Source organism: Bactrocera oleae, chromosome 2 (assembly GCF_042242935.1).
Source record: "Bactrocera oleae isolate idBacOlea1 chromosome 2, idBacOlea1, whole genome shotgun sequence".
NCBI classification, from domain to species: Eukaryota; Metazoa; Arthropoda; class Insecta; order Diptera; family Tephritidae; genus Bactrocera; species Bactrocera oleae.
The window spans coordinates 80002485-80029907 of record NC_091536.1 but is presented as its reverse complement, the minus strand read 5'-3'; the positions used below and the strand labels follow the sequence as shown (position 1 = coordinate 80029907).

The window sequence follows — 27423 nt, the reverse complement described above, 5'->3', positions numbered from 1 at the left end:
AAACTTTTTCGAGCAACTGTTTGGAAATAAACACTTATATGAATTTAAATTAACAACTTCGTTTAAATTTCAAAAAACTGACCTAAAGCTAAGCACATAGCGGACTGAAAAGTAAGATGTAAAATATATTAAGGGGTCCACTTTTGGCTAAAAAGAAAAATGTTTTTTTTTTGCATATCTGGTATATAGGTATGTATTCCAATATATGTAAATATATTTGAAAATATTCTTCAATAATTTGAAATTAATTCGCCAAATAGTTTTGGTGATATAAGCGTATTTGTAAGATTTTAACTTGGTCTAATCGGTTCCCAAAACTTTAAACGTATTTTTTCGAAACGATGTGTTCAGATTCGGTGAGTGAAATTTCTCCGAAGTGGTTGGGTTCGACTTCAAATTATTGCAGGACCTCCTTAGATATATGTATTTGGCAGGAAATGATACAAAGAGAAAGACTTTAGAGAAAAAATTTCGGTTTTTTAGCCCACTCTGAAGTGCAACCTTTTTCACAAAAAAAAACTGCTTTTTTTTTTCTTTTTTCTCTTTTTGTCAAAAGTCAATATTTTGACTTTTCCTTCGATCATTAACTGCATTCATCTATAGTAATAATAAATTATTTTGGTTTTTGGATTTGCAACAATTTTAAGCTGAATAATATTCTTCATCGACAAATACATTTTTTCGGAGGTCGTCCAGAAGATCGGCTAGGAAATCAAGGGAATCCAAAAATTTTTAAAAATTACACCCGATTATTAAATTACATTAAATTCTATAAATGTAGATCATTTGTTTTTTTATTATATAAAATGTATCTTCAAAAAATTTCACGAAAAACTAGTTTTTTTTTACCAATAGAAACAATTGATGAGAAATATTGTCTGTCAGTGTCTCCAAGACGCCTCATATGTGCTTTATCGGTTAGCATCGCTGACTCATGCTTCGCAACACTACGTGCTTAGGCTAAGGCTTTACGCGTTAGCGTATACAATACATAGTGCTATTTACTTATAACAATAATAAAAAATTAATTAGCATAAAATATACAATATTCTAATCTAAATCTTAACTAATTTGTATTAATATTTGTAGTGTTTTAGGTAAGTGGGTGATAGCAATGGTAATCATTTATTTAACGGTTATGTTTCACAATTAAGTATTTTGGGCATCAGTACCAGTAGTTGTTGTTATAACAAAATTGATGTTCTTTTTAACAAACAAAATTATTTAAAAAATAAAATTCTCGATTAATAAAGAGGAGAGAGAGTCAGTGTAACATACCTGGTATGGCATTTTTCGCCGACGTATCCCTATAAGTGCCATTAATTATAGCTAATTCCATGAGTTGACGTTTTTTAAGTTCATCTTCGCCTTCGGCTTGCTGTTAGTACAAACATTAATGTAGTCGTGAAATTGTTTTTTTTAATACACAAGAGAAAATTATTAGATATTTTCAGTAGAAAAAAAAATTATAATTTCGAAATGTTCGGTTTATTTGAAGTTTTTTTTAAGAGGGTTTGTTATGCATTTTGTAAATATGTTTGTATGTAAACATGATTTGTTTGTAAACAAATAAAATTATTTTGATTAATCAGATTATGGCAAATAAGAGCACGCGCACGCAAAAGCGCAAATTACAAAAACAAACTGCTACACGCATGTATGTACTATATGCATTGTTGTTGTAGTAGTCGGATTTTGTAATTCCTTCGCTTAAATTATTAAGACATTATTTCGTTTAGTTTTTTTAATATTTATTATTATTTAATTTGTAGCCACGCTTGTGTGTGTAGGGTGTATAGTAGGGTAGAATGTCGGCAGTAAATTACAGCGACATTTAGCTGTCGTCGCTTACAAATACACACGAGCGCTTCAGCTTTTAAAGCCGAGTGCGGAGTGTAATGTTTCGCATGCTTGCCTAATACTCGTACTTACCGGTACTAGAAGCTTTTGCACTTCGGCAACGGCCTGAGCTAATTTGACTTTGGCACGATTTTCTGTGTCCTCCACCGTGATCAACACGTGCAGATCGTCGGACAAGTGCTCCCAGTTGGGTTTGCCGCGATTTGCGTCCTCCTGCAATAAATAGTAATCGTTAGAAATTAGTTTTGAAATTAAGTATTCAAATTTGTATGCTCTAATTTCAGTATTTTTATGTTGTTTTCGATTTTTAATTCGTAATTTAATTTTTTTTCCTTGTTGGTATTTTATATTGTGTTTGAAAAATATTTTTGTTGTTGGCCCTTGGGAGAAAGTTAAAGATACGATAGAATTCCGATCAATGGGGAGTCGAACTATTTTAGTCTGACTTAATCGTGTTGATCATATACGTACATTGTGACCGGAAATTGTAAATGAAACCAAAAATGTTGAATCTTCATCAATATTTATACGTCAATATGATATAGCCAAAGTAAATGAATCTCGAGGTTCCCCAATTGATTTGCATGCAAATATTTTTAGTGACTAAGACCTTTCTATGGGCGTTAAGAACGAAAACTTTGCGTTTAGCGTTTAACTCTACAAAAAAATTTTACTAGGACGAAATTGTGGGCAAATATTTTGATTTTCCATTTTTTCAGAGAGAATAACTGGAGCTGAGACAAAATAGACAACTTTCTAATAAGCATTTTTTAATTAATTCAGACTCACTAGCACGCCTTTTTTAGGACATTTCCCCTTTATGCGTACTTCTGAGGCCTTATAAAAGGTTTTCCAATACCTCAAAGCTTTCGCTACCCAATATAATGCCGTTAGTACAAAATAAACAATACGAAACCCTACGAGAAAGTATTTGTATGAAATCAACTTTTAATTTAACTTCGAATCTTTATTAAAATTCGCATTCGAACTTATTATATTTATAAATAACGCATACTCTACTTTTCATAGCTTATGTAAAAACTAATAGCCCGTTGGTAGCCCAAACGACAACCTGTTCGATTTGATTACAACATGCTTGCTAAGCAACCATTTATTTCATTTTTGCACTTAAGCATGCACTTTAGACCATAAATGTGGCATTTACCAAGTTGTACATAACCACATGTGCAGCCACACACACATGCATAAATATGTATGTACGATTAGTTGTGCGCGTGTGTGTGCGCACGCATTAAAGTCGATTAAGCGCGTCGCTTTCTGTTTATCGCAAAGCAGCAGTGAAAGTTATTGGCAACTGTTTTAAGAAAAGTGTCAACTATGAAAACAAAAGCGACAACGAGTTGCATACAGGGTGTGGCAAGCTGGTGGGATTGGCTAGGAATAGAGTGTTGTGAATGAAAGGTCTTAGAAATCCTCAATTTAGGAAGAAAAAAAATGTAAACAAGAAAAAACGTAAACTTCGGCTGCACTGAAGCCATAATCCACTACGAGGTATACATATATGGTATAATTGAATCTAAAAACGTCAACGGAAAACATTTTGTTAGTTCTTTCTAGCCACGTGGTTTGATATTACTTACCTTTAAGTCGAATTAAAATTACTTAATAAGGAAAAAAATCAGCTTGTATAGCAGATAAATGCTATAGTTGTCTGATCTGAATATTTTATTCGGGAGTTTCCGTGTTGCCTTGGATAACAATTCATGCAATATTTCGTGAAGATTCATTGCCCAATAAAAAAGTTTTAATTACAAGAACTTGATTTTGAACAGTTAGTTGGTATGGCAGCTATAGTTTGTAATAAGCTCCAATCTCAACAATTTGTTTCGAGCTTCTGACATTATCCAGGAAAATTATCCATGAAAAATTTCGTGACGATAATTTGTGAAATAAAAATATTTCAATACAAGGACTTGATTTTTATTGCTCAGTTTGTAAATACGTAGTTGGATCTCCGACGTTTCCCTCTGGGTGTTACAAATTTCGTCGCAAACTTAATATACCCAATTCAAGGTCTAAAAATATTGAAAATTTGAAAACTTGGAGAGGTAAGGAAGAGGTGGGTTGGAGCTCGTATAGTGCATATAGTACTCAGGAACAATTAAGATTTGAATGTATAATTCTGAAAATATCAAAAACGCAGTAAAGTACATATGAAATGACAGAGCTACTGAAAGAGCGCAAAGCATAAACGAACATCATCTATAAAAGTTAAGAACATACAAAGTTGTGATAGAAAATCAAAAAAAAAACTAATAATAATAATATAATCTTTGTAATCGATTAATTCCATCCAGCGATCATAGATAATAAAATGAGTAAAGGTGTATTTTAGCTGACTGTGTTCTATCAGATGCGTGCTAGATGGGATTTGCAAGCGCAACAAATTGGCTAACGATTTCACTATAAAGAAAAAACATAAATGCGCCCGCATCATCGACTCAAAATAGTCACAACAAATCGTCAAAATACAGGAATATGCGATTAAAGTAATCATTTATGTATGTGTGTGTGTGTGCATTTGTTTATTTGCAGTAATAAGCCGATAATTGCCAGAGTAATCAGTGATCAAAGCGGATAATTTCTGAAACAATGAACAAAACGACGTTTGCGGGTCTCACAATTAAGCTTCTTATACGGGGTGAATCTAAAAAGCAAAACTGTAAAACAAAAAACAAAAAAACTACATGTGCATATTTATACTTTTATATGTTTATAATTAAATAAAAACTTGTAAAATTTTTAGCAAAAAACAGTTCTAAAAATGATTTCACTTTTAATTAAACCACAAAAGATTTTTTTGGAACTAAAAAAAAAATTAGGAAAGATATCCACGAAATTAGAAATGCCATAATAAGTAATTGATTCAATCAAATAAAACGAAATAATAATAATAAAACGACAGCGCATTTCCGTTGCCAATTTGAAATTTTAAATACCCAAAAACACAAAATGAAACGTACAAGATTTCTCATTTTGCTTTATTAATTTTATTATTTTTCTAATAACTCGAAATACATAAGTGGGTGGCAGGTTTAGTCAGCTTAGAGATGAATCAACGAGCAGAGAACGAAATATACGAAATAAAAAACTGTGAATTCACGGTAAAATAAACAGCGAAACTCTTTAGGCTTGCCACTACTAGAAGAAAACAGCCACAAAAGGCAAAAACGATTTTAAAAACATAGGAAACATAAACAGCTAAATTATTTATTTTTTTAAGCAGCACCTTTTATGGGATATACCACCCACACATACACTCACTTCTTTTTAGGTCCACATACAGCCGCTTTCTTTAGTTGCCACTTGAAAAAGCTCCACTGTGTCCAAAGTGCATGAGTCAACGATAGTATAACGAAGAGTCAAACACACGACACTTCATGCACTTAAAATAGATATGCAAGACTTTGAAAAACCACATCGCATACGCGAGGAGCATCGCGCTTTTCAGCTGCCAAACGAATTTAAATAGCAAATAATTATTGCCTAAAAATCAAGCAAATGAATATGCTAAATAAATTTTCTGTAAAAGTTGCCAAGTGTTTATCCAAATCGAGTGACCCAACTATGTCGCGCTTCCCCGCCCACACCCTCACCCTTCACCTTACAACCGCCCCCACAGTTATATATACATATATGTATATATAGTAGTATACACACACACTTCACTTGACGATCGCTGCCAAAAGAACGATCAGCGCCCATTAAACGGCACTGTCAGCGCGAGAACACAATTTTGAGCCAAAGATGCTTAAATAAACACGCACACATACATATGTCATATATACATATGCACATGCATACGCAGTGAACCACCAGTAGTGGCTCATCGCCGCAACTTTGTTGTGCGTAGCTAATAAAAAGTCACCATTAAAAACTATTGTTGTTAAATATTTCATTTATGTTTCGTAAATATTTTTTATTAGTTTCGTTTTGCGGTAAAGAATTTTTGCCATTTTGCAGCAACAATGCCCGCAACACACCGCTCAGCTACAGTCGCAGCAAGTGCAATCGTCGTTATTGTGTGGTTGTTGTTGTAGTAAAGCATGTTTTTGTTGTTTAGCAGGCGCAAATCAGCAACGTTGCCAACTGGCTGGCACACAAAAGCACAAAAATGCACAATCCGCACTTAGGGCGCGTTAAATGTTGCCACTGATAGACAAATAGGCCGCAATGAGTTGAGTTAGCAATGCAATTCAAGCAACAACAACCAAAACTGTTTAAAAATCTTCCTCGATAAGCTTTCCGCTGCACTAGTTGCTCTCCTTCCAGTAGTTGTAGTAGTTGCTGTCTTTGCTGTCAGTGGCATTTCATTTGCTGCCAACTTGACAGTTCTAATTTGACAGCTGAACGCAACAGTTTACAACTTTGTTTGTTGCACTGTCAGCAGCAGAGCAAGTGGCCAGCCGGTTGACGCTGCCGTCACAGCAATGGTAGGAATGCACAAAACTATGTATTTGACTACAGTGCATGCAGCAAGTATGCAGCGATATTAATCTAGACATATTTTCGAAAACATAAATTCTTACGATCACGTGAGCTCTCGTTACAAGAAAAATATACTCTTCACAAATACTAAAGATTCCTTACAAGAACTTTGATCGGTCAGTTTGTATGGCAGCTATATGCTATAGTCATCTGATCTGAACGATTTATTTGGAGATCGCATCATTGCCTTAGACAATAATCATGCCAAATTTCTGGAAGATATGTATCTCGTCAAATGAAAAGGCTTTTCATACAAGCACTTTATTTCGATTGTTCAGTTTATATGGCAGCTATATGTTATGGTGATCCGATATCGGATATTCCGTCTTTGTGAGAAATGGACGTGTGCATAATGTCAGATCGATATCTCAAAAGCTGAGGGACTAGTTCGTATATATACAGAGGGACGGACAGACAGACGTACATGTCTAAATCGGTTAAGCCCGTCACGTTAATCATTTATATACTATGATGTGTATTGTAGGTTTATAGGCTCTCCGACATTGGATGTTACAAACATCGTGGCAAACTTAATATACTCTGTTTAGGATTTATATTTTTATATTTGGATAAGTACATACTACAATTTTAAATCGATTCCTATCGATCGATCTTATTTTCTTTAATTTTACTGTGTATTCATAAAACATGATTTGGTATTTTAATTCACACAAATCGCATTTTTAGGTTGTCACACTTGGTGTGTTCTTCAAAGCCTAGATAGCTACTAACTTTATTATATCTAATATGGCAACATTCTTTCAATTTCTTCAAGCGTTACGCTGCAGTTACACGATCAAGATCTTGCTTTCAAGTTGATCACACGAGCTACTTGTCAAAATTTGTATAAAGTGACAGCCGTTACATAGGCTGCAAGCAACCTGATAGTCAATAATAGTTTCAAGATGCCGTTGTCATGGAACCCCTACCAAAAAAAAATTTGAAAATTTTGCACGAAATTAATAATAAAAAATAAAATTGGTATACTTATATTTTGATAGCAATCCATGAATATAACGAAATATTCCTATTCCCGACAAATGCATGTCATTTGTTTGCAAAACTATGTAATCAGCTGTTCAAACTTGATCGTCAACTTGTCACTCGACTTGAATGAAAAAATTAATATCAAGACGGCTTTCAAGTGCGAAAAGTGAGAGTGTGGTAGTAAAAAAGTGTGAGTGTATTGCAACTTGAAAGCAATTTCAATTATTCTAATTGTCGATCCGGATCATTTCTACAAGCGATTTTAGCTTTAATTCCGTATAATTTTTACACAGTGTTGTTTTCTATTTCAACCACTTGCTGCTTTTAAAACTAGCATTTGTTGTTTGGTTATTACCACAAATCGCTGGTTGTTCGCGAGCGATAAGTGAATTTCCATGCAATTAATGTGGAAATTTATTTTGGGTCAGTGGATTTTGTTGTAATACATTTTTTTCTTAGTTTTCTACGGTTTCATCCGAAAAGAAGTTGGTTTAGGTTGAAGTGGTTATATGGAAACCTTCTAGAGTTATTAACAAAGTTATGGCTTAAAAAGCAGTAATATCCGAGAAACTATATATATGTCAAATATTCGAAATATGGCCACAGTGATGAACGTTTTGACTTTCATTAATTAATAAAATATCATTTAAAAATGTTTTTCTACAATTTCGCAGAATAATAAATTGCAATCATAATTATAATTATGCAATAAGTTTTTATATATACATATATGTATGTATGTGTGTGTCAAAACAGTTTTAAATGTTAACATATGTGTTAGCAAGTATGTCAGGGCCTGCAAGAAGTCCACCCACGTCCACACCTACTTCAAGCGATAGACAAAATTTTTATTTTTCACTTCTTCGTTTTTGTGGTCCTTTTTCATTTTTAATTAGATATAAATCTGTCACCTGCTGTCAAAAATCTTTAAATATTTGTCTTTGTTAATAGCGGTGAACAACAATGTGCCAGCAGATACGACAATATTAAGGAAAACGACAAGGTACTATGGGAAAAGCAAACTAATAAATTTCTCTCAAAAAATACTTTAAAAAAAGTGTGTAAAACAACATTTTGGAACTTATGTGGTGTTAGGTGGCCAAAAAAAGAAGGACGTAATCGATTTTATTCACTCTTGTGATGTCTGATGTTTGTTTTTCAAAATTAGCATGATTACATAATTACTAAAAAAAAGTATTTTTATAATTTTTAAAAAATAAAATAATAATAAATGGAAAAAATGTATTATACGAGTAAAGTAGTGTTTAAGAGATGCATAAAAGTTTCATAGCTCATTTTCTATTTACTTATTTTTTGTTTTTTTTTTTTTATTTAAAATTTTTTAGCGAGCTTTTGATCGAAAACAATATTTAAAAGTATTTTAAATTTCAATTAATAATCTATAAAATAAAATTCTAGCACAACAGCATAACAGGAAATTTCATACAATGTTTTCATTTTATGCGACTTCTGCCAAATTTCCATACGCTTCAATTCCTATGAAAGGAATTACCGAATAATTTAAAATCTAAAATACGAGAAATGCAGAAACTTGGTGCCGTACCGCAAGGTACAACACTTATTTCATTTCTCATCTTTTTAATTATTAGTCGAATGTATGTATAAATCTTTTATAGATTGCAATACATGAGATTTAGACAAAGCTACAAAACTGTGTAAACTACAGAAGGACCAATGCAATAACGCAATTCTCAATCGAATGCATGATGATGAAAAATCAAACTTTGTTTCTGGCATTTGCTCAAATAATTTATTTTCAAACGAGGAAATAGGTTTACAGATGACATAATAATCTTTGATTTTCTCTCATAATCTCTATAATTTTTACAGTTATTTATGGCTGGGAACAGAGAATGAATAAAAAGAGTGAGAGTTTTTTTTTTTTTTTTTTGGAAGAACCGTTGTTTAGAGGATTCAAGAGCGTTTTGTTTCACCCTTGAGAAATTAAATCACAGCAACGAAATAACATATGATATTCCATATAACATAACAAATTCCATAAAGAATGGTACATAAATATATATAAGCCAGAGGAAAACTATAGATATTTACTTTTTATAGATTTTTTTTTTTTTGCAAAAAATTTATAAAACTTTGTGAATCATACAAATTTGCTTTAAAAATCATTATAATGTCATATAAAGTAATTGCATTAGAAACTGACAACGTTCCAGGAACTACCTTCATTCAGTTTATTTCATATTTTAAATTTATTCCACTTTCAAAAATAGAAGTTCAAGCATTTTATAGCCGGTTTAAATCTTTAAGCTGAAAAACTTAACGCTGCAACTTCTATGTCAAGATGTCTGTCGCTTTATTTTCTAAGTCATTTTGTTTTTACCGTGAAATAGAAACAGCAAGAAAACTTATAATATAGGTACATTTTTAACTTGCTTTTTTAGAAAAAATATAGAGGTTGGTCTCACCAAGAAACAGCACTACTAGCTCCAATTTTTTCCCCCTTAGTTGTAACATCTGTCGTGAGAACACACGCAAAGTTACAAGTCATTCTGTCAATTAATTCTTTGCAAGCCATTTGAAGTTGACATGCCAGAGTATTTTTTTTTACAATATATGAACAAAAAAAAATTTAATAACGCGCAGTGATTCTTTCTTTTGAAAGGTTTAAAAGCAAAGGAAATTTATGAAAAATTGTTAGAAGTGTAGGGAGTCCTCACCTTTAAAACTCACCGTTGAATTTTTGGCTGGTGACTTTAAACGTGGTCGTTTTAGGCTTGAAGACGATCCACGCGAAAAGAAGAAACTGGATGAAAAAACTCGTGACAAAAAAATCATTTTTCATCAAGACAATGCACCTGCTCACAAAGGTGTCTTAACAATGACAAAATTCAACGAATTAAAGTACGAATTGCTAGAGCATTAACCGTATTCACCAGATTTGGCTCCCAGCTACTACTACAGTTACAGCGACTTCTTTAGAAACCTGAAAATATTCCTTCGCGGAAAGCGTTTTTCGAAGGTAGGTGCTAGCTATTACAGCCGTAGACGGTTTTTTTGCAGAGTTTTCGGAAAACCATTATAGGGATGGCATACAATTTTTGGAGGACCATTGGAATATGTAAATTGAAGTTAAGGGAGATTATATTTCGTAGCATATACAGTATTTTTTCACTTCGAGCGCAAAACTTTTCAACCAACCTGTACTCTTATATTTGTGTTTCAATTTTACAATTTGAGTATGATTATTATTTATTTATTAATTTTAATTTTTTTGAAAAAAAAAAAGTTTTTGGAAAGCTTGTAGCTTTGTTTAGAAAAATATATAATTTTATATTTGTGTTTCTATTTTACAATTTTAGTATAATTATTATTTATTTGATTTTATTTTATTTCATTTAATTTTTTTTCTTTTTTTTTATTAAAGGTTTAGGAACGCTTGTAGATAAGTACAAGCTTTAGGTTTTTCAGGTCAATATAAACAGTATTTATTAATTTCCTTACCTTCTTTTTATCTCTCATTGAGCCTTTGCCTCGAACCATTATTTTACAACCAGTCTCTTGTTCTAATTGCTTAGCTGTCATGCCGCGTGGGCCCAAAATTCTGCCAACGAAGTTGAACTGTAAGCAAAGAAAAGTATAAAAATAAATATTTTTTCGACATTTGCATGCGGTTTTGTTTAATTGTCTTTTGGACACATTTTGTTAGACAGATGGTGTTGTGACATTAGAAATTCTCGCAAATGTTTGCAATAAAATGCAAAATACGATCCCACCATCAGTAATAAACCGAAAGTATTTCATACATAAAAACAAAAACATTATAAAATCATTTATAAATGACACATACACAGACAACACACACTCACACCTATGGAATAACCAGCGGAACTCATGTCCAAGGGCGATTGAAACACGAAATTTGTTATGACATTCAAATGACGCAAAGCTGCAGGCAGGCAGTCGCCGTTTCGGCCCGCGAATGCGTTCAACACCCTCCACGAAATCAAGGTTGAACGCAACAAGATATATTTGTTTACTGCCGTTGCGCTCAATAAATTCATTCCTGCTGCTATTTTCTCTCCCGCTCAGATTTGCACTTAGTCAACGCTATTAAAATGCCACACTGCCATCAACTGGGTACTTCAAAGAAAAGCGCAAGCACTTGAAAAAAATAGTTGTAAATCCCCAAACTGGGATGATCACCGTCACCGTGGTGAATCACACGCAACGCTGACCTATTGTACCGCCTGAGAGTCTTGGCTAAACACACCAAATACATGTGGAGGAAATTACCAATTGCCCGAAGGCCAACACGCCCCGTATTGACACGATAATCCAATCAGCTAAATGAAGATGTAAAAGCCGCAGCAGAGGCGTGCAAGGGGAGAATCAACGTGTGCAGCGAAACATTTAGCTAATGCAACGCCGGCACGGCTGATCGCATTTCAGCGTTGCACACATATACACAAAGTCGAGATGTGAGGTTAGCGAGTGGCTAAGTGCAGATTTTTTGCACTTCAGTGCACCCGACAACTACGATTGGTGGAGGCCTTTCCACTTAACCTGCCTACAAGCGGAGAAACCGACCTCGGACGTGCCGTGCAAGACATGCCGCCGTGTTTTGCTCCTCTAATGCCAATAGTGTAAGAGGAGATATACATATGCAGACAGACAGACACACATACATATATAAGTATATATGTGCACCGCATAGCAGCTAAGTAAGCTGCGTATCGTGCATTTGCATGCAAATCCCGTCCGTCGTCGCCGCTTATCGATTTGTTGGCTGAAAGCATGCGCATTGTTTGCATTTTTGCTTGATGTATTTATTGACACACACACACACACACTTCTGATTACATACACACATATTTATTATTCGAGACATAGCTACTTGTAGCTTTGCTGATTTCTGCCTATCTGTCCAGCCGGTTGTCTATCTTGCAATCTATCACTTCGTCCGTTCGCACGTCGCTCCCTCCCAGACGCTGCAAGCGCAGAATTGCAATTGTAATTTTTAAATGAATTAGATTTGTCATTAAATTATGATTTTCGATTTGATTTGTTAAGCAGTAAATCTGCTACATTTGGCCATTAGTCGGTTCGAAGCCATAAATGGCCCGTCATTCAACACACCCAGTTATGAAATAATTCCTACACACACATACACACATACACACACACACTCACTCGTGCAAATTTATAATATTTAATAATGCTCATTCTTCAATGCCAATCAGCAATCAGCTCCTAATCGGGCGAACTTGACGCTCACTTAGAAGGCAAAGGCGTTATTCTCGAATTTACATTGAAAATATGTGCGTGCAAATATGGCGTCATTTCGAGTCACTTCAAAATACTTTGAGAAAAACGATCGAAGTTCAGGTGAAACCATTATCTAGTATTTTTAATGTCTTTATCTGGAATGACTCAAATAACTAATTGATGCTATAAGTAGCACCACAGTCTGCAACAATTAGCATCTGGCAGCAAAACAGCTAAAGTTACTTGGTTTAAGCAAACAGTCGCCAGGAACATTGCCTATTAGCCAAAGCTGGCTTTGAACTAGGAGTTTAGCTTTAGGGCAACAGCTTAAAGTAAATAATTTCCTTCCAAACCCACCCAACACATAACAAAACCGTCAATCTTGGTTTAGTCGTTTTGCGTCGGCTCTTAGTGACTCTTCCACAACCGTTATTGCTTGACGTTGCCGTAACTGATCCACTTTGCATCATCTGCGAATAAAATTAGATCCATAAGGTTTTTTTGCTTCGACAATATTTTTGTATTGAACCTTATTTAAATGATTTAAACACTGTTTAATAACAAGTTAATGAGATTGATTTTAATTTGAGTTAATTAAAACCATCTATTGAAAAATAAAGGATTTGTTTTTACTGGATTTTATATTTGAATATTTGATATATATACATTATATTCATTTATATGATTGAGTTTTAATAATGATTGGCACTAAATCTTTGCTCTTCGCTCCACTGTGTTAGCAGCCTTAGAAATTTGACTTTTAACGTTAATTTTATGTGTTTTTTTAGAGTTTAGTTTCAATTACCAGAATTCTTGTGCTGTTATCGAAAATATCTAATTGTTCATATGTTTCAAAAATATTTGTATTTTTAACTTTTGATAGTTGCTGTGTATTTGTTTGCCAAATAGTAACAGGAATTTCAGCAAATACTAAACAAAACACGGTGGAACCAAAACTAAAACTCATATAAACATTTGCTTGAAAATTTAACAACATGTGTAACAAATGCAAAAATGCATTACAATGTTTTAAGTCTATTTGCACACATTGGTATGCATCTACATCTATAAATACATATGTATGTATGTGCAACTGAGTGCATCCACACACGCATTTAATGTAACAAAATCGCATATTTGCACAGGTGTAAAAATAGTTGCACTTAGGCGTGCGAGTGAACATGAGAATATTTTTATTTCACATTGGAATGCATGTTGAGAAAAAAAGCAAAAAGCAAAAAACAAAAACAACATTAAATATACCAAAAGTGATCGTAGGACAAGACAAGCCATCAAAATGCAGCGACACGAGTCGACTGGCATTAAATAGCCATTTTGCACTAGATTAACACGACAGCATATTTCAGCGTTGCAAACACACCCACAACTGTGCAAATGCCCCAAACAACACTGCCACACAAAGAACACTTTACTAGCAACAACGATAGGTTTAACAATGCAACTAAATTATCAATTCATTTATGTACGAGTACCCACACACATACACACACACGCATACAACAACACATACAAACATATATATCAACAATATTTATGCGAGTGCCCCTTGATTAAGTGCCGCAAATTCAATATAACATTCGTGCTAGCCCAGTTCCTCTGGTTTCGGACACGACAAAAAGCAAACTGCAAAAATAAAACTTTAGATAATCGCCAACAATGCAACACCTACTCAGCGGGCCACCAACAAACAGCGCGCATAGAAACGCCATGCCACAGACACGACATCGACACGACACCGTCGCACCGCATTTTGAATGTCAAGCGCAGAAATGGAAATGATGAATGTTGCTTATTAAATTGATGTGGTGACGCGGCTGGCGACGGCCCATTGGTGGCTGGAGTAGATGACGGCTCATGTCTCACGGCGGTGACGATGACGTCGACCAAAAACAAATTGCCAACAACAATTGTATTGTGTGTTGAACAAAATCGAAATGGCAGAGGTGAAGGAGCAGGAATTATATTTGTTGTAAAGAAATCGCAAAAGTCATGAAAATAAACTCAAAATTTATACCAACAAAAAATTGCGATAGAGATTTGTTTAAATAATAATACAAAATAAAATTATATAATATCAAAGTAGTCAAAAATAAAAATAATTAGAAGGATGATCACCTTGTGCCATAAACTCGAGTTTACTGGCCATTTTGGTGTTTAAGTAGAATTTGGAATTCAAATGAAAATAAAAATTGCTTTAAATTTAATTTTTTAGTATTTATCTAACGAAACTTTACCAACCTGTTGAAAATTTTTGAATCTTACAAAAAGAATTTACATGTAAATGCTTACATTTAAACTCGATATTTTTAAAAACCATATGTCAATTAAAGACTAAAACTTAAACTGGAGCTTCTGGGGCGTTGCCTTGGACAATAAGCCATGCCACATTTCGTATTAATAATGTGTCAAATAAAAAAGTTTTCCGTACAAGCATCGGTCAGTTGGTATGGCAGCTATATTCTATAGTAGTCCGATATCTGCGTTTCCAACAAAATAGCAGTTTCTTGAGAAGCAAAGAACGTATGCAGAATTTCAGATCGATAACTCAAAAACTGAGAGATAAGCTTGACAAAATATACATGACTCAGTTCGTCACGCTGAATATTTATTTAATGTAGGGTCTGCGCCGTTTACAGCTGGGTGTTACAAACTTCGTGGCAATTCTAATATACACCATTTTCTGAAAAAACAAAAAAAAAATTTTGCAACAAAACTTTAACCACCCTAATGTTCATACGTATATATATATATATATAATGCATAAGTGCAGAATGAGCTGATTTTTCACACACATTTTCGCAGTTCCCTTGCACTGTTGCATATTTGTACAACTGCCGACTACAATTATGAATAAAACAAGCACGACAAGATCAAATTAATTTGAACGCCGTTTTCACCAGAGAGTAAATACAGTATCAATCAGCCGTTAAGTGTTGATTGCATGCAACGAATGCAACAAGCCGCACTGAACAAATAGTGCACCGAGCAGCAAAGCTGATTCGGATATGCCACAAGCAATGCCACAGACGAGAAACACGAAACGTGTATGTGTATGTATATATGTAAGTATTTGCGAGATATGCAAATGGGAGTCTGCCGCAAAGCCAAACATACATCGCAATGCCACAGTCTGTCACAATAGTATGAGTAATAACAAATGACTGCCAGCTAAAATCAAACTGACAACTGTAGCGCAAACTGGCTGACTGACCGACTGCCCGAAAGTCTGACTGACCACAGCCGTTTGATGCTGCGACTATTTTCGCCTGCAGGCAATCGTGCTTTAATTAATTTTACTGCATTTGCGGCCACAACAACAAGCGAAACTCAAATAATCATCGCCATCGCAGTGAGCAATCGGTCGCCTTATCGAATTCTAATAATAAAGGATTCAATTAATACAATTTTGAAAATACTCTGAATAAGTCAATAGATGGGATGAGATCATCGCGACCAACTTAGGGCGTGTTGTCCAAGCGAATCGTGCGCTGAACTGACATTCAGAGATAAATAAGTCGATAATTATGTGTTTCGATGCCTTAGAAATACTAAGCAAAAGGGAGAAAACATTAATTGATGATAATGAGAATGTAATCATTAAGAGTGAATACAGAAAAATCTATTATATTATAAGCTCAAATAATAGTTAGATAGAGTAGTTTACCATAATTGTAATACTTAAGTCAGACATCATCTTTTAAATCAACAAAACTTTACATATACGAAGAAACACACAACTCAAAATAAAATTAATAATGGTTTTCTCAATATTTTTTCAATTATTTTAAAATATTAAGAAGAAAAAATGTACCACTGCAAAAAACTTCTAAATAGAATATATTATAAATAAGTAAAATTATAACAAAAAAAAATTTATTCTCCAAAAACAGCTAATTAAATTGCGATCTATTACTACCTTATAGCTCAAATAGTTAAATCAAGAAGAAAATTGAAACCCAAGTCAAATATATGTATATAACTTTTTGAACCCACTATACCAGGTGTGAGTTATACCAAAACGCCGACTACTGCCAACTGTGGACAAGAACTGTGCCAAGTTTTCGCTTTCGGCACCAGCAAGCCAAATCAAACCACGCGCAAAGTTGGGCAAGTGGAAAAACGTTTTCGCTTTCAGTCGCATGTGCGCGCATGCGCGGCCGACGCACGCGAACCTTGCGAGCATGCGTGGAAGCTCAGCAAAGTGCAATTACATACATATGCGATTATTTGCATATGTTTCGTGTTTTTACATTTGACAACCACGAATTTGCATTTTTAACTATGCAAAACAAATTGCAATTAAGCGAATTTTTTTTGTATAAGCATATAATACTTTTTTTTATTGAGTTTTTATGTTTTTCTACGATTATAAAAATTAGTTGCATATGCATACGTCATGGCTATTATAAAAAATTAACTTTTTCAGCTATATACATATATGTATATAAAATTAAAATTGAAATAAATTTAAATACCACTTAAACGCCTGTTTAATAATCCCTAGCAAACACTTGATTTCCGTTTTAATTCTTCCACTCATAATTCTCATTCCTACATGCCCATATATGCATTTATGTATGCATGCATGTGCTTTTGTGTTTTTTAAAAAACTGTAGCAAAATTAATTTCCGTTAGCCTACCTACCTAAATGGGTAAATGATCAAGACAAACAAATGCTAGAAGTGTAAATACGAACCCATACTGATAGCATTCAAATATTTACATACACACTTATGGCATAGCAGAGCATGGCAAGGCAGGGTATGGCTTAGAATTGCATAAGTGTTTGTGTAAGCTTATTTACCTATTGACAATTAGATATTTGCCGAGGCAACAATTTTACAACGTGACGCAGTGGACCGCACTTCCTGTGATTTTTCTCCACTTTTTGTCTTTTTTGTGGAGTTTTCAATTTAAAAGCGCTACATTTGTACACTAACACATATATACATTCGTATGGGTGTGTGCGTGTGCTTGCTGCTGCTGCGCAACTTGAGTGTGGGCTGTTAGCGGGAAATGCAAAAAAATATCTATAAATGCGCGTTTGTGAACTTGTGTGGGTTGAACTGTGAGCTCCTACTCATTTTAACCAAATAGACTTGTTATTAATAAGTATTAATACTTGGATATTTATACTGTATGTATGCTATATTTATACGCAGTAGCACGTAAATAGAAATGGAAACTATGAAAACTATTAAATAAAGCTTGATTGAACAAACTAAAATGAAATAAAGTAATGGTAAATTAAATAAGAGAAAATTAAAAATAATCATAAACCCATAAAAATATATAAAAACAAAAATTAAAAAATTATATAGAAAAACAAATTATAAAAGATTTATAAAAAAAATAATATATAAAATAAAAATATTAAAAATTATATATAAATAAAAAATATATATTAAACAGATATAAAAAATATATATTAAACAGATATAAAAAATATATAAAAATAATAATAAATAAAATTAGAAAAAACGTTAACCTCGGCTGCATCGAAGCTGTAATACAATTCACAAATACAAAAGATGTCTTAAAGAATTATATGCTATAGAGATCCGATATCACCGGTTCCGACATATGAGGTGGTTCTGGGGGAGAAAAGAACGTGTGCAAAATTTCAGATCGATATCTTATAAACTGAGTAACTAGCTCTCGTATATACAGGCAGACGGGCAGACGGGCACAGCTGAACCATTTCTGCTCGTCATGCTGATCATTTATACCTATACATATATATATTGGGTGTTACAAACTCCGTTGCAAACAAAAAAGTTAAGACAAAAGAGTTCTAATAAATTAAAATAAAATAATAAAAGAAATAGGATAAAAATTTTTTAGAAAGCAGCGGTAAAAAATTTTTTCTAAACTTTTCGGAAAGCAAAATATGTAAAAGCATAATATTTTTTGTTGTGAATTTTCAATATAAACATGATACATGAATATACAATATTCTACACAGTTCTAATAATTCTCAGGTTTTCCTCATCAATACATAACATTTGCATTAAACATTAAAATCACAACAAATAGTAAATCACTTAACAAGCTGATCAATGCATTAAAAAAAAATTTAATTATTTTTATTTTCGCTAACAAGAAAACTATTTCGTACACCGTTTTTAAATTTTGAAATTTGCCATTTGGTATCAGCGCCATAACTGATACATACACACATGCATACATGCATACAAATGCATTTCGTAAATGTTTATATTTATCTTAACTAACGGTGTGATGGAAAGAACATGCTTAAGCATTTGAAGCAGCACATATTTTGTACAAATTCGCCAAAAAATTCTTAGCCGAAGTTTTGCCAATAAACATTTCATTTCGCAAATAATAATTTGAGCAAAACCACTCACGCTGCCATAAAAGTAAGGGACGCAAGTGCGAACATGCAGAAATGCAAATGAAGCCGATTTAATTAAAAGCCTCCAATGTAAATCGATCAGCAATTATTGCACTTGCATCATCATGACGCTAGCCAAACAGAAATTGCACTTGCTGATGAGATTGTGGAGTGTATGTGCGTGTGTGTGTGGTGTGTGGCAGGTTGCAACTAATTCCGAAATCTCAATATACAAATAAATAAGGTAAGCGGTGCAGATGTTGCGTGCTCTCCTATGTATTATGTACTCGTATGTATAGGTGTATCATATATGTCTTGTTGAAATATTTTGCAACAGCAAATTATTACACAGTAATAACATATGCATTGATTATGCAACAATTCAAGGTATTCGAATATTGAACCCTGGAGCCTACTACTACCTTTACAGATCGATGAATTATGAGCATATTACCCAAATTATGTATGCATGTACAGGGTCACTACGTTATAATTTTTGAGAAATTCAGTTTTTTTATTCCCAAATTTGGGTTATAATTGCCGTGAGAACACCAAATTTCGAAACGGGTCGAACACAACGTCATTTATGAAATTAAGACATCAGTTTAGGTAGTCTGAAATGCTTGAAAACAACAGGAAACGAACACTTAATATGTTTGACTGAGATAACTTTGTATTACGAAATTTGAATGCATCTAACGTTATATAAATGAAACATACGTAACTGTAAGCTGGAAACATCAAAAATTCGAATTTTCGAGCGTATAAAAATTGCACTAGATTTATAACCAAGTATTTACTGAGAAACTTATTCCAACGGATAAATATGTTGGCGCATCAAGCTAACCCAAAGTTTAAAGCAAATGCAACAAAACAAAATTTTTGATTTTTTTTTTTTAAATTTACAAAAGTGCAACACTGGATGAATTACCGCCCTTTAAATATGTATGTTTGTACGAGAATATTTACATTTACGATATAATTCACTCGCATTGCTGTTGTAAAGCTCTTCAGCTTAAATGCCTCTAATTACTACACCCACAGAGCACCATGAGCCAACACTGCAAACAAACACTCCCCGAGTCATTAAGCGACGATTATCAATCAGAAATTTATTTATATAGCAAAGCCATTCAAAATCATACAACCACTTGCCACCAAGACACAACAACAACAAATGCGGTGAAATACAAATAAATACACTACATGCACAAAGTAGAGGACCTCGCCTCTCGAACGGCTTGCAGCGTATTTTATGATTTTATGACTTCTCAAAAGCAAATCAATGTTTGAGATTCTAGCGAACGATAACAGGTGGTAGCACTCGCAATAGCTGAAAAAATAGTAGCAACAAAAACAACACAAACAAACCACTAAACACATAATCAAACAAATTAAAAAAAAGGAAAACAACTAAACACCGTTAGCGGCACGCGTTCGTATTTATTGATAAAATATATTATGTATATATGTATATGGGTGTATGTGTTTACAAGTTCAATAAATTAGCGACATAAATTGATTGCGCAAACATGACACACATTCACACACACCCAAAAAAAAAATACGACATTAGAAATGGCAGGCCGCATTAATAACTAAAACCAATAAACAGTAGTAAACACTTAACACTTGAAAAAGTACGATAAAAGCGGCATTATTACAAGGATGTGAATCAAACTCAACGACACTCGAATTTATGGGAGCATAACTGTTCAAATGTTGACTCGTGTATTTGAGCGTGCGCACAAACACTCATACACAAATAATTTGCTGATAACATTTTGAAAAAAAAAAATGATACGAGTGTACATTTTCACACACATACATAAGAAGATAAATATTCACCGATTTCATTGACAAATTGCTTGCCATTAAACCGCAGTTGTTCATTGATAGCTTGATAAATTGTCGTTTTGGCAATCGTTATCTGTGTAATAACTTATTAAATACTTTGTATTGGATTTAAGGCTCAATATTTTTTTGTAGTGCTGCGTTGTCAATAGTCAATCAATAAAAAAATATAATTGAGAAAAATAAATTTTTTTAAAACTTTTTTCAACTTTTGATTGCATGTTAGCAGCGCTGCAGTCAACAGGATGCTACAAATAATTTATATTGCAAATAAATGATGTACACCCTTCCCACGACAGCCGGATCTAGGTACGCGGAACGGACCGGGAATTGTATACAATTAATTACTGTACACTCGGCAGCATAACTCAAAATTATTTGATGAATATAATATTTTTTTTTAAACAAATCAACCACAAAAAAATCAAAAATTAACTTTAGTACATATACATATGTTTCAAAAATTCTTACATGCGTGCCACCCTGTATGCAATTTACACAACAAACCCATTAACGATTGTTTAAGCATCATAAACTGTTAAACGTTTTTAATACGAATTATGAATTCATAATTATGAATTTATTGCGAGATACTCACTATGCGTATGCTTACTAAATAAAAACAAGAAAAAACGTTAACTTCGGTTGCACCGATACTATAACACCCTTAACAAATACAAAGGTTCATTACAAGAGCTTGATTCCGATTAAATTTCGTGAATATACCTCGTCAAGTGAAAGAGTTCTCCATACAAGCACTTAATTCTGATCGTTCAGTTTGTATGGCAGCTGTATGTTATAGTAATCTGATCTGAACAATTTCTTCGGAGATTGTATTATTGCCTTTGACAATAACCCATGCCGAGTTTTGTGAAGATACCTCATCAAATGAAATAGTTTTCCATAGCTTCATTTTAGTTTGACAAATGAGCAGCTCTTAGTGAGGAAAAGACAGGTGCGGAATTTCAGATCGATAGCTTAAAAAGGGACTAGTTCGTTAAGTTAACTAGTTAACCAACTCAGCTAATCATGCTGATCATTTATATACTTGTATACATTTTATACGGGTCTACGACGTTTCCTTCTGGGTGTTACAAACTTCGTGGAAAACTTAATATACCTTGTTCAAGGTATAATAAATTCAAACAACTAAAACAATGGGTTTCGCATTTTAGTGCCATTTAATGAAGATAGTGACATTGTACTTCTTCGAAATAGAAATTTTTGTTTGTTTTTGCTTTCATGTTTTTCAAAATGCCATTGATGGATTGTATAAGTTTCGAAACTGGATTTGTATATTTCTTTTGACTGCTAAAAAAAATCGTTAATTAATGGGCCCGGAGAAAACTTAAACTTGTTGCATAAAGCCAATTTCATAAATTAACTTAAGATGCTTTCGTGAACTGACGCAAAACAATTCATGAATTAATTTGCCATTCGAGAGGACGCGTTTATAGGCTATTAGGCCAATAAATTAACATACTTAATGGTTAAATTTATGATATTCAAAAATAAACGAAAAATGAAATTAAAAAGAAATATATTATTGGAAATAAGTGAATAGATTTATATATGGACGATGGATGTCAGACAGCTAAAGAAGGTTGGTTTTCAGATGAAGATTTTTAAAAAATGAGAATAGAACTGTGCAACAAGTAGAAGAAAATTGTTCTTAAAAAATGTATAATTCAGAATAGTTAAAAACTCGAAATTGTTATAAAAATACTTATTCCTTAGTCCTTTATCTGACAAATATATTTGAAGAAATCAAGTGAAAATTTCAAGTCGATCGGTACAACCGTTTCGTAGAAATTTTCTTTACCGACTCTTAAAACAGCGTACGAGAAAAACACGTTTGAAGTTCTGGAGCCGATAACACTAAGTTAAAGAATTCTTACATATATGAGCATATCTCCGAAACTATTTGCCGGAACACCTTCAAATATTCGGTGAATATTTTCAAATAGATTTTTGTGATATATATATAATATAATTTTTGAAATACACAAATGGGTATAACCCATTAAGGAAGAACTAAGAGAAATCGAGCATTACAGCTGCTGAGTTCGACCAAATTAACGGTGTTACGCTGTGTTCCATTGTTTTTTTTTTTGACAAGAGAGAACAGCGACTTAGAAACCCAACACTGTACTCTTGCCCTGTAATTGCGAAATAATTCGCTACCAGTAATTAATTCAATCAGCGATTGAATAGACTGACTAACTTTCAGAAACAAATTGTATCATGTTAAGCGTGTAGAACCCCTCCTAGGCGGTCAATCAGCCAATCAACTAAATACATTGTCACTCAGTTAGTTCAGCCAGCAGATTTAGTGCAGAACATCTCACAATCTTTCATGACACAAACATATGTACAAATGTGGAAGTGTATAAGCAAGTAGTGCCTGTTCGATTGTACGAGTGGCAGTCACATAACTGCGTGCGTAGCGCCGATAAAATCTAGTAGATGTAACACGTGAAGTCGGTCAACATCAAAGCGGTCTATGAAAATCTCGCGTAGCGATCACAGCCCGAATCAAAGGCCACCACTTTGAGCGGCAAAAGCGAGCAGCGATTGAACGGTAAGCGAGCAACTGGCGCGCTGTGAGTGCGCATGCAAAGTGTGCAATTTACATAATACACGGGAGTGCGGCTGGCGAGCTATGAAAAGTTCAGCACCGACGGACAGCATAATTCATAGATTGACAGTAAATTTAATAAATGCGACGACGCAGCTGGACAAACCGAGTCGTACGCGAACGGTAGACATGCGGAGTGCCCACATCATATATGGTAAATAAATGTATGTATGGCTGTCTCATATGTAACATATGTATGTATGTATAACGGAGCAGACATAATAAAAAGTAAATAATTAATTAGCAAATGGGTAGTAAAAAAAAATTCGAAATGCTCGATAAAAATTTCAAAGACTTTTTGTTGTGGTTTTGTTAATGAAATTAATGTTGTTGTATATATGTATGTTTGTATGAGTGTAGTTACACAAATAATTAATTAAAATGCATTTAGCGATGCCGCATTTAATTGAATTTATTAGTTAATGCTCTATGACTAATAATGCCGCTAATGCGATAGCAACAGCAACACAACAATAATAACGACAACAGATGGCCGTTACAGGTAGGAATGCAATAGTCGACGGTGTTTCTATCGCTGCGATTTATTGCCGCTTTATGAGCCGCCGCGAAATATTTTTTGCACTTAAAATATATTATACTACAGCAATACACCTATACACACATACATACAGGTGCTGCTGGGAATTTGAATACGACGTTATAAAAGTGTTTGTACTGACTTCTGCAGTAAGGCAAATATGCTCGGCAACGGCGAATGGTAATTGAGAAATTGAGCATTTAAAAATGTACACACGAACGCACACACACACAAACATACTACTTTTTTGTTTTTAAATACCAAAATATACGCGCCACTTTTGACTCATTTTCCGCTACTTCGCGTCTGATGCTCCGCTCTTTGGACAAGATCGCTAAACACGCTATTCACGAAGCATTTTCAGACATGAGTATATATTATATAAATGACCCATAAACATTTAGGCTTCATCAGTTGAGCGTTCGAGTTGACAACTAACGGTGTTCTCAAATCGCAAAGGATATTTCTCAATCTGGCAACGCTGTTCTTCTCACCTTGAATATATAAAGGAATCGGAGAACGACACTGAAAATCAATTTGAGAGCATTAAACTTTACAAAGGTTGGATAATAAATGGGAAATTGTATTAGAAGCAAACTGAAGAACCTTTGTAAGTTTAAAGAATGATCTTTGAATAACTAGGATAATCGTGTTATGGGGTTATATCCAGCTGGGAATTAAAAAAAAAAAATCGATTTTTCGTTTTGCATACACATCGAATTTACATATATGTATCTGAGAATATTCTTCGAAATTTTGGTTAATCCAGCAAATAGTTTCGTAGATATGAGCGTATTTGTAAGATTTTTCTAACAGTATAATCGGCTCCCAAAACCTTAAAACCTGTTTTCAGAGTCAGTGAGAAAAAAGAAAGGGAGTTTTCGAAACGACTGGTCCGATCGACATGAAAATTTTACACGACTTTCTTAGATATATTTGCCACGTAAGGATAGAAGGAATAAGATTTTTAATAATAATTAAAATAAATAACAACATAGTTTGTTTTGGAAAGCCGAAATTTTGATTTGTCCTTCGACATTACCTGTATTCCTCCTCTATAATAGTAATATTTTTTTTTGGCTCTTGAATTTGAGATAGTTTTAAGCAGAAAAATCTTTCCCAACACAAGACACCTTCTTCAGAAGTTCTTTATTTGTTGGAAAAAATGTCTCGAAGTTTACAGAAGAATTGAATCATATTGAATGTCAACGTGATTTTCCGAATACTGAAATTCCATTGGATTACGGTTTTGAATATGAATCTGAAACTTCTGAAATATTGTTGTTGGTTGGGTATATTGCAAAATGTATACAATATAGGTATATAAATATATATATATATATATATATATATGTATATGCCTCTCTATAAGCAATGTGAGCGCTCAAGCAATTTTCTGCTCCTCACGCCTGTTCGTCGCTCCCTCATCTCATGACATTTGCTTACAAATTGCTCGTGGCATTTTTAGCAAATGTGCATGTCGTTATTTTGTTATTATTATTTTTTTTTTTCATTTTTCGCCTCTGCCTGCACTAACAAATTTCATTTGCCATTCTTATAAATTGATTTAATTATTAATACACTTGAATTGATGATATATGGTAGTTGTTGTTGCTGTAATCGTTGTTTTGGTTGTCGGAGTAGAAACATTTGCTGCAGATGCGATCATCAACGCAACGAAAATGGCCACTTAAAGCGAGAAAGGTATGCTGGTATTTTTGGAAAATTAATAATTTCATTCGCGTGAAAATAAAAATTAAGGTCAAACGCTGAGTAATAATGATTCTAAAACAATTTAAAAAACTGCGAATAATAAAATTTGATTGCTTGAAATTAATGAACAGAAAAAAGTAGTTCAGTTCAACAAGCTTTTAGCGTCCGCCAAACCCCCGCTCACTCGATGCCTCAACGCCCGCAGCAAAGTAATAAAATTATTTACAGCCTTGTTACAAGACGCTGTAATGTAGGCACTTAATTGCAAATATGTAAAGCGGATAAAAATAGTGAAGGCTCAAGAGCGAGAATGCTGAAAAAGATGTTAACAGTCGTAATTGTCAACGCTATCATACGCTTACAATGAGCAACTATCAGGAATCCAATGAGGGGTGCTGAATGGAGGGTGTCTAGAAGCCGCAAAACGCGATTAGATTCCATATAATGTAAAAGTGCTTACAAAGAGAACATGCTACAACAACAATAGCAATGAATTGACGCTTAATTACTAATACGCGCCAACGGGTCGGTAGGAAGTGAAATGTAAGTACGGGCGCCCCGATTCGCATGTTTTAACAGCTGACAGATGTTATAGGTGAGAAATGTTTCTGGTGTTGATATGTCAATATGTCAACCGCTGCTACTTTTGTTACACGCAAATACGTGCAGCTATTATAAGCTTAGTAACTAAATTAATACTGCAATGAAACGCGCAAATATAGGTCGAACTAATTCAAAGCCGACCGCTTACCGATTTAGTCGTTAAGAATTTTAGTAGAAGAAAGTATAATTCTGTAAACTGCAAAAAAACTAAAAACATTTAAAGACAAATTGTTTTTAGAAGGTAGAAGGAATTAGAACAATCGCTGAACACATTGAAACAACAGCCTAGAAAAAAATTATAATTTTGTGAAAAAAAAAATTATAATTTTGTGAAAAAAAAAAATTATATTCATATAGTTTCAGTAAATACACTATAATACATTTTTACTTAGATGAGTTGTCAGTTCATTTCTCGAACTACCCTTCGTTGCACTGTCACACACTCCCGCGCAACTGTGCGAAATTGAAAACACGCTTTTAATGAGTGATGAGAAAAAATAAATGAGAAATAAACAAACTGCAAAATGCCGCTCGTGTTTAGTTAAATATTTATTTCAATTTATTTACAAACACTTAATTATGCAAAACTCCATGTAAAATCGTTGAATGTGACTTAATTTTTAGTTTATGTTTCAGTTGCTGATAAAAGTTTCTAATTTAAAACTACACAAACAAAACATAAAATAAAAAAAAAAACCTAATATAAAAAAACATAATATATAAAAATATTATAAAAAACAACATAAAAAATTATAATAAAAAATAACATAAAAAATCATAATAAAAAATAACATAAAAATTATAACTTTAAAAAGTAAAATTATGAGAAAAGATAATGAAAATAAGAACAAATAAGAAAAATGTTAACTTCGGTGCACCGAAGCTATAATACCCTTCACAAATACAAAAGATTCCTTACAAGAACCGATTTCCGATTGTTCACTTTGTATGCCTGCTATGTGCTACAGTGGTCCGACATCGGCCATTCCGTTAAATGAGCAGCTTCTTAGTGAGAAACGGTCACATCCTAAATTTAAGATCGATATCTCAAAATCATTAGGGACTAGTTCGCGTATATACAAACAGACGGACAGACGG

At 33.5% G+C, this 27423-nt stretch overlaps 1 protein-coding gene across 9 annotated transcripts in view; it reads right to left on the bottom strand.

Annotated features, from left to right (window-relative positions):
- The window catches only part of how (protein held out wings), a 101572-nt gene that overhangs the window by 17125 nt on the left and 57024 nt on the right, over window positions 1-27423 (bottom strand). For all 9 annotated transcript variants that reach the window (XR_011394918.1, XR_001330634.3, XR_011394919.1 and 6 more), the window contains exons 4-6: window positions 10840-10956; window positions 1933-2073; window positions 1279-1378 (exon numbers count right to left, since the gene is read on the bottom strand). Coding sequence is in view for 3 of the 9 variants with exons in the window: in XM_014231282.3 (XP_014086757.1) it covers window positions 1279-1378; window positions 1933-2073; window positions 10840-10956 (358 nt within the window). In the remaining 6 variants the exon portion in view is untranslated. The remainder of the gene's footprint in view (window positions 1-1278; window positions 1379-1932; window positions 2074-10839; window positions 10957-27423) is intronic.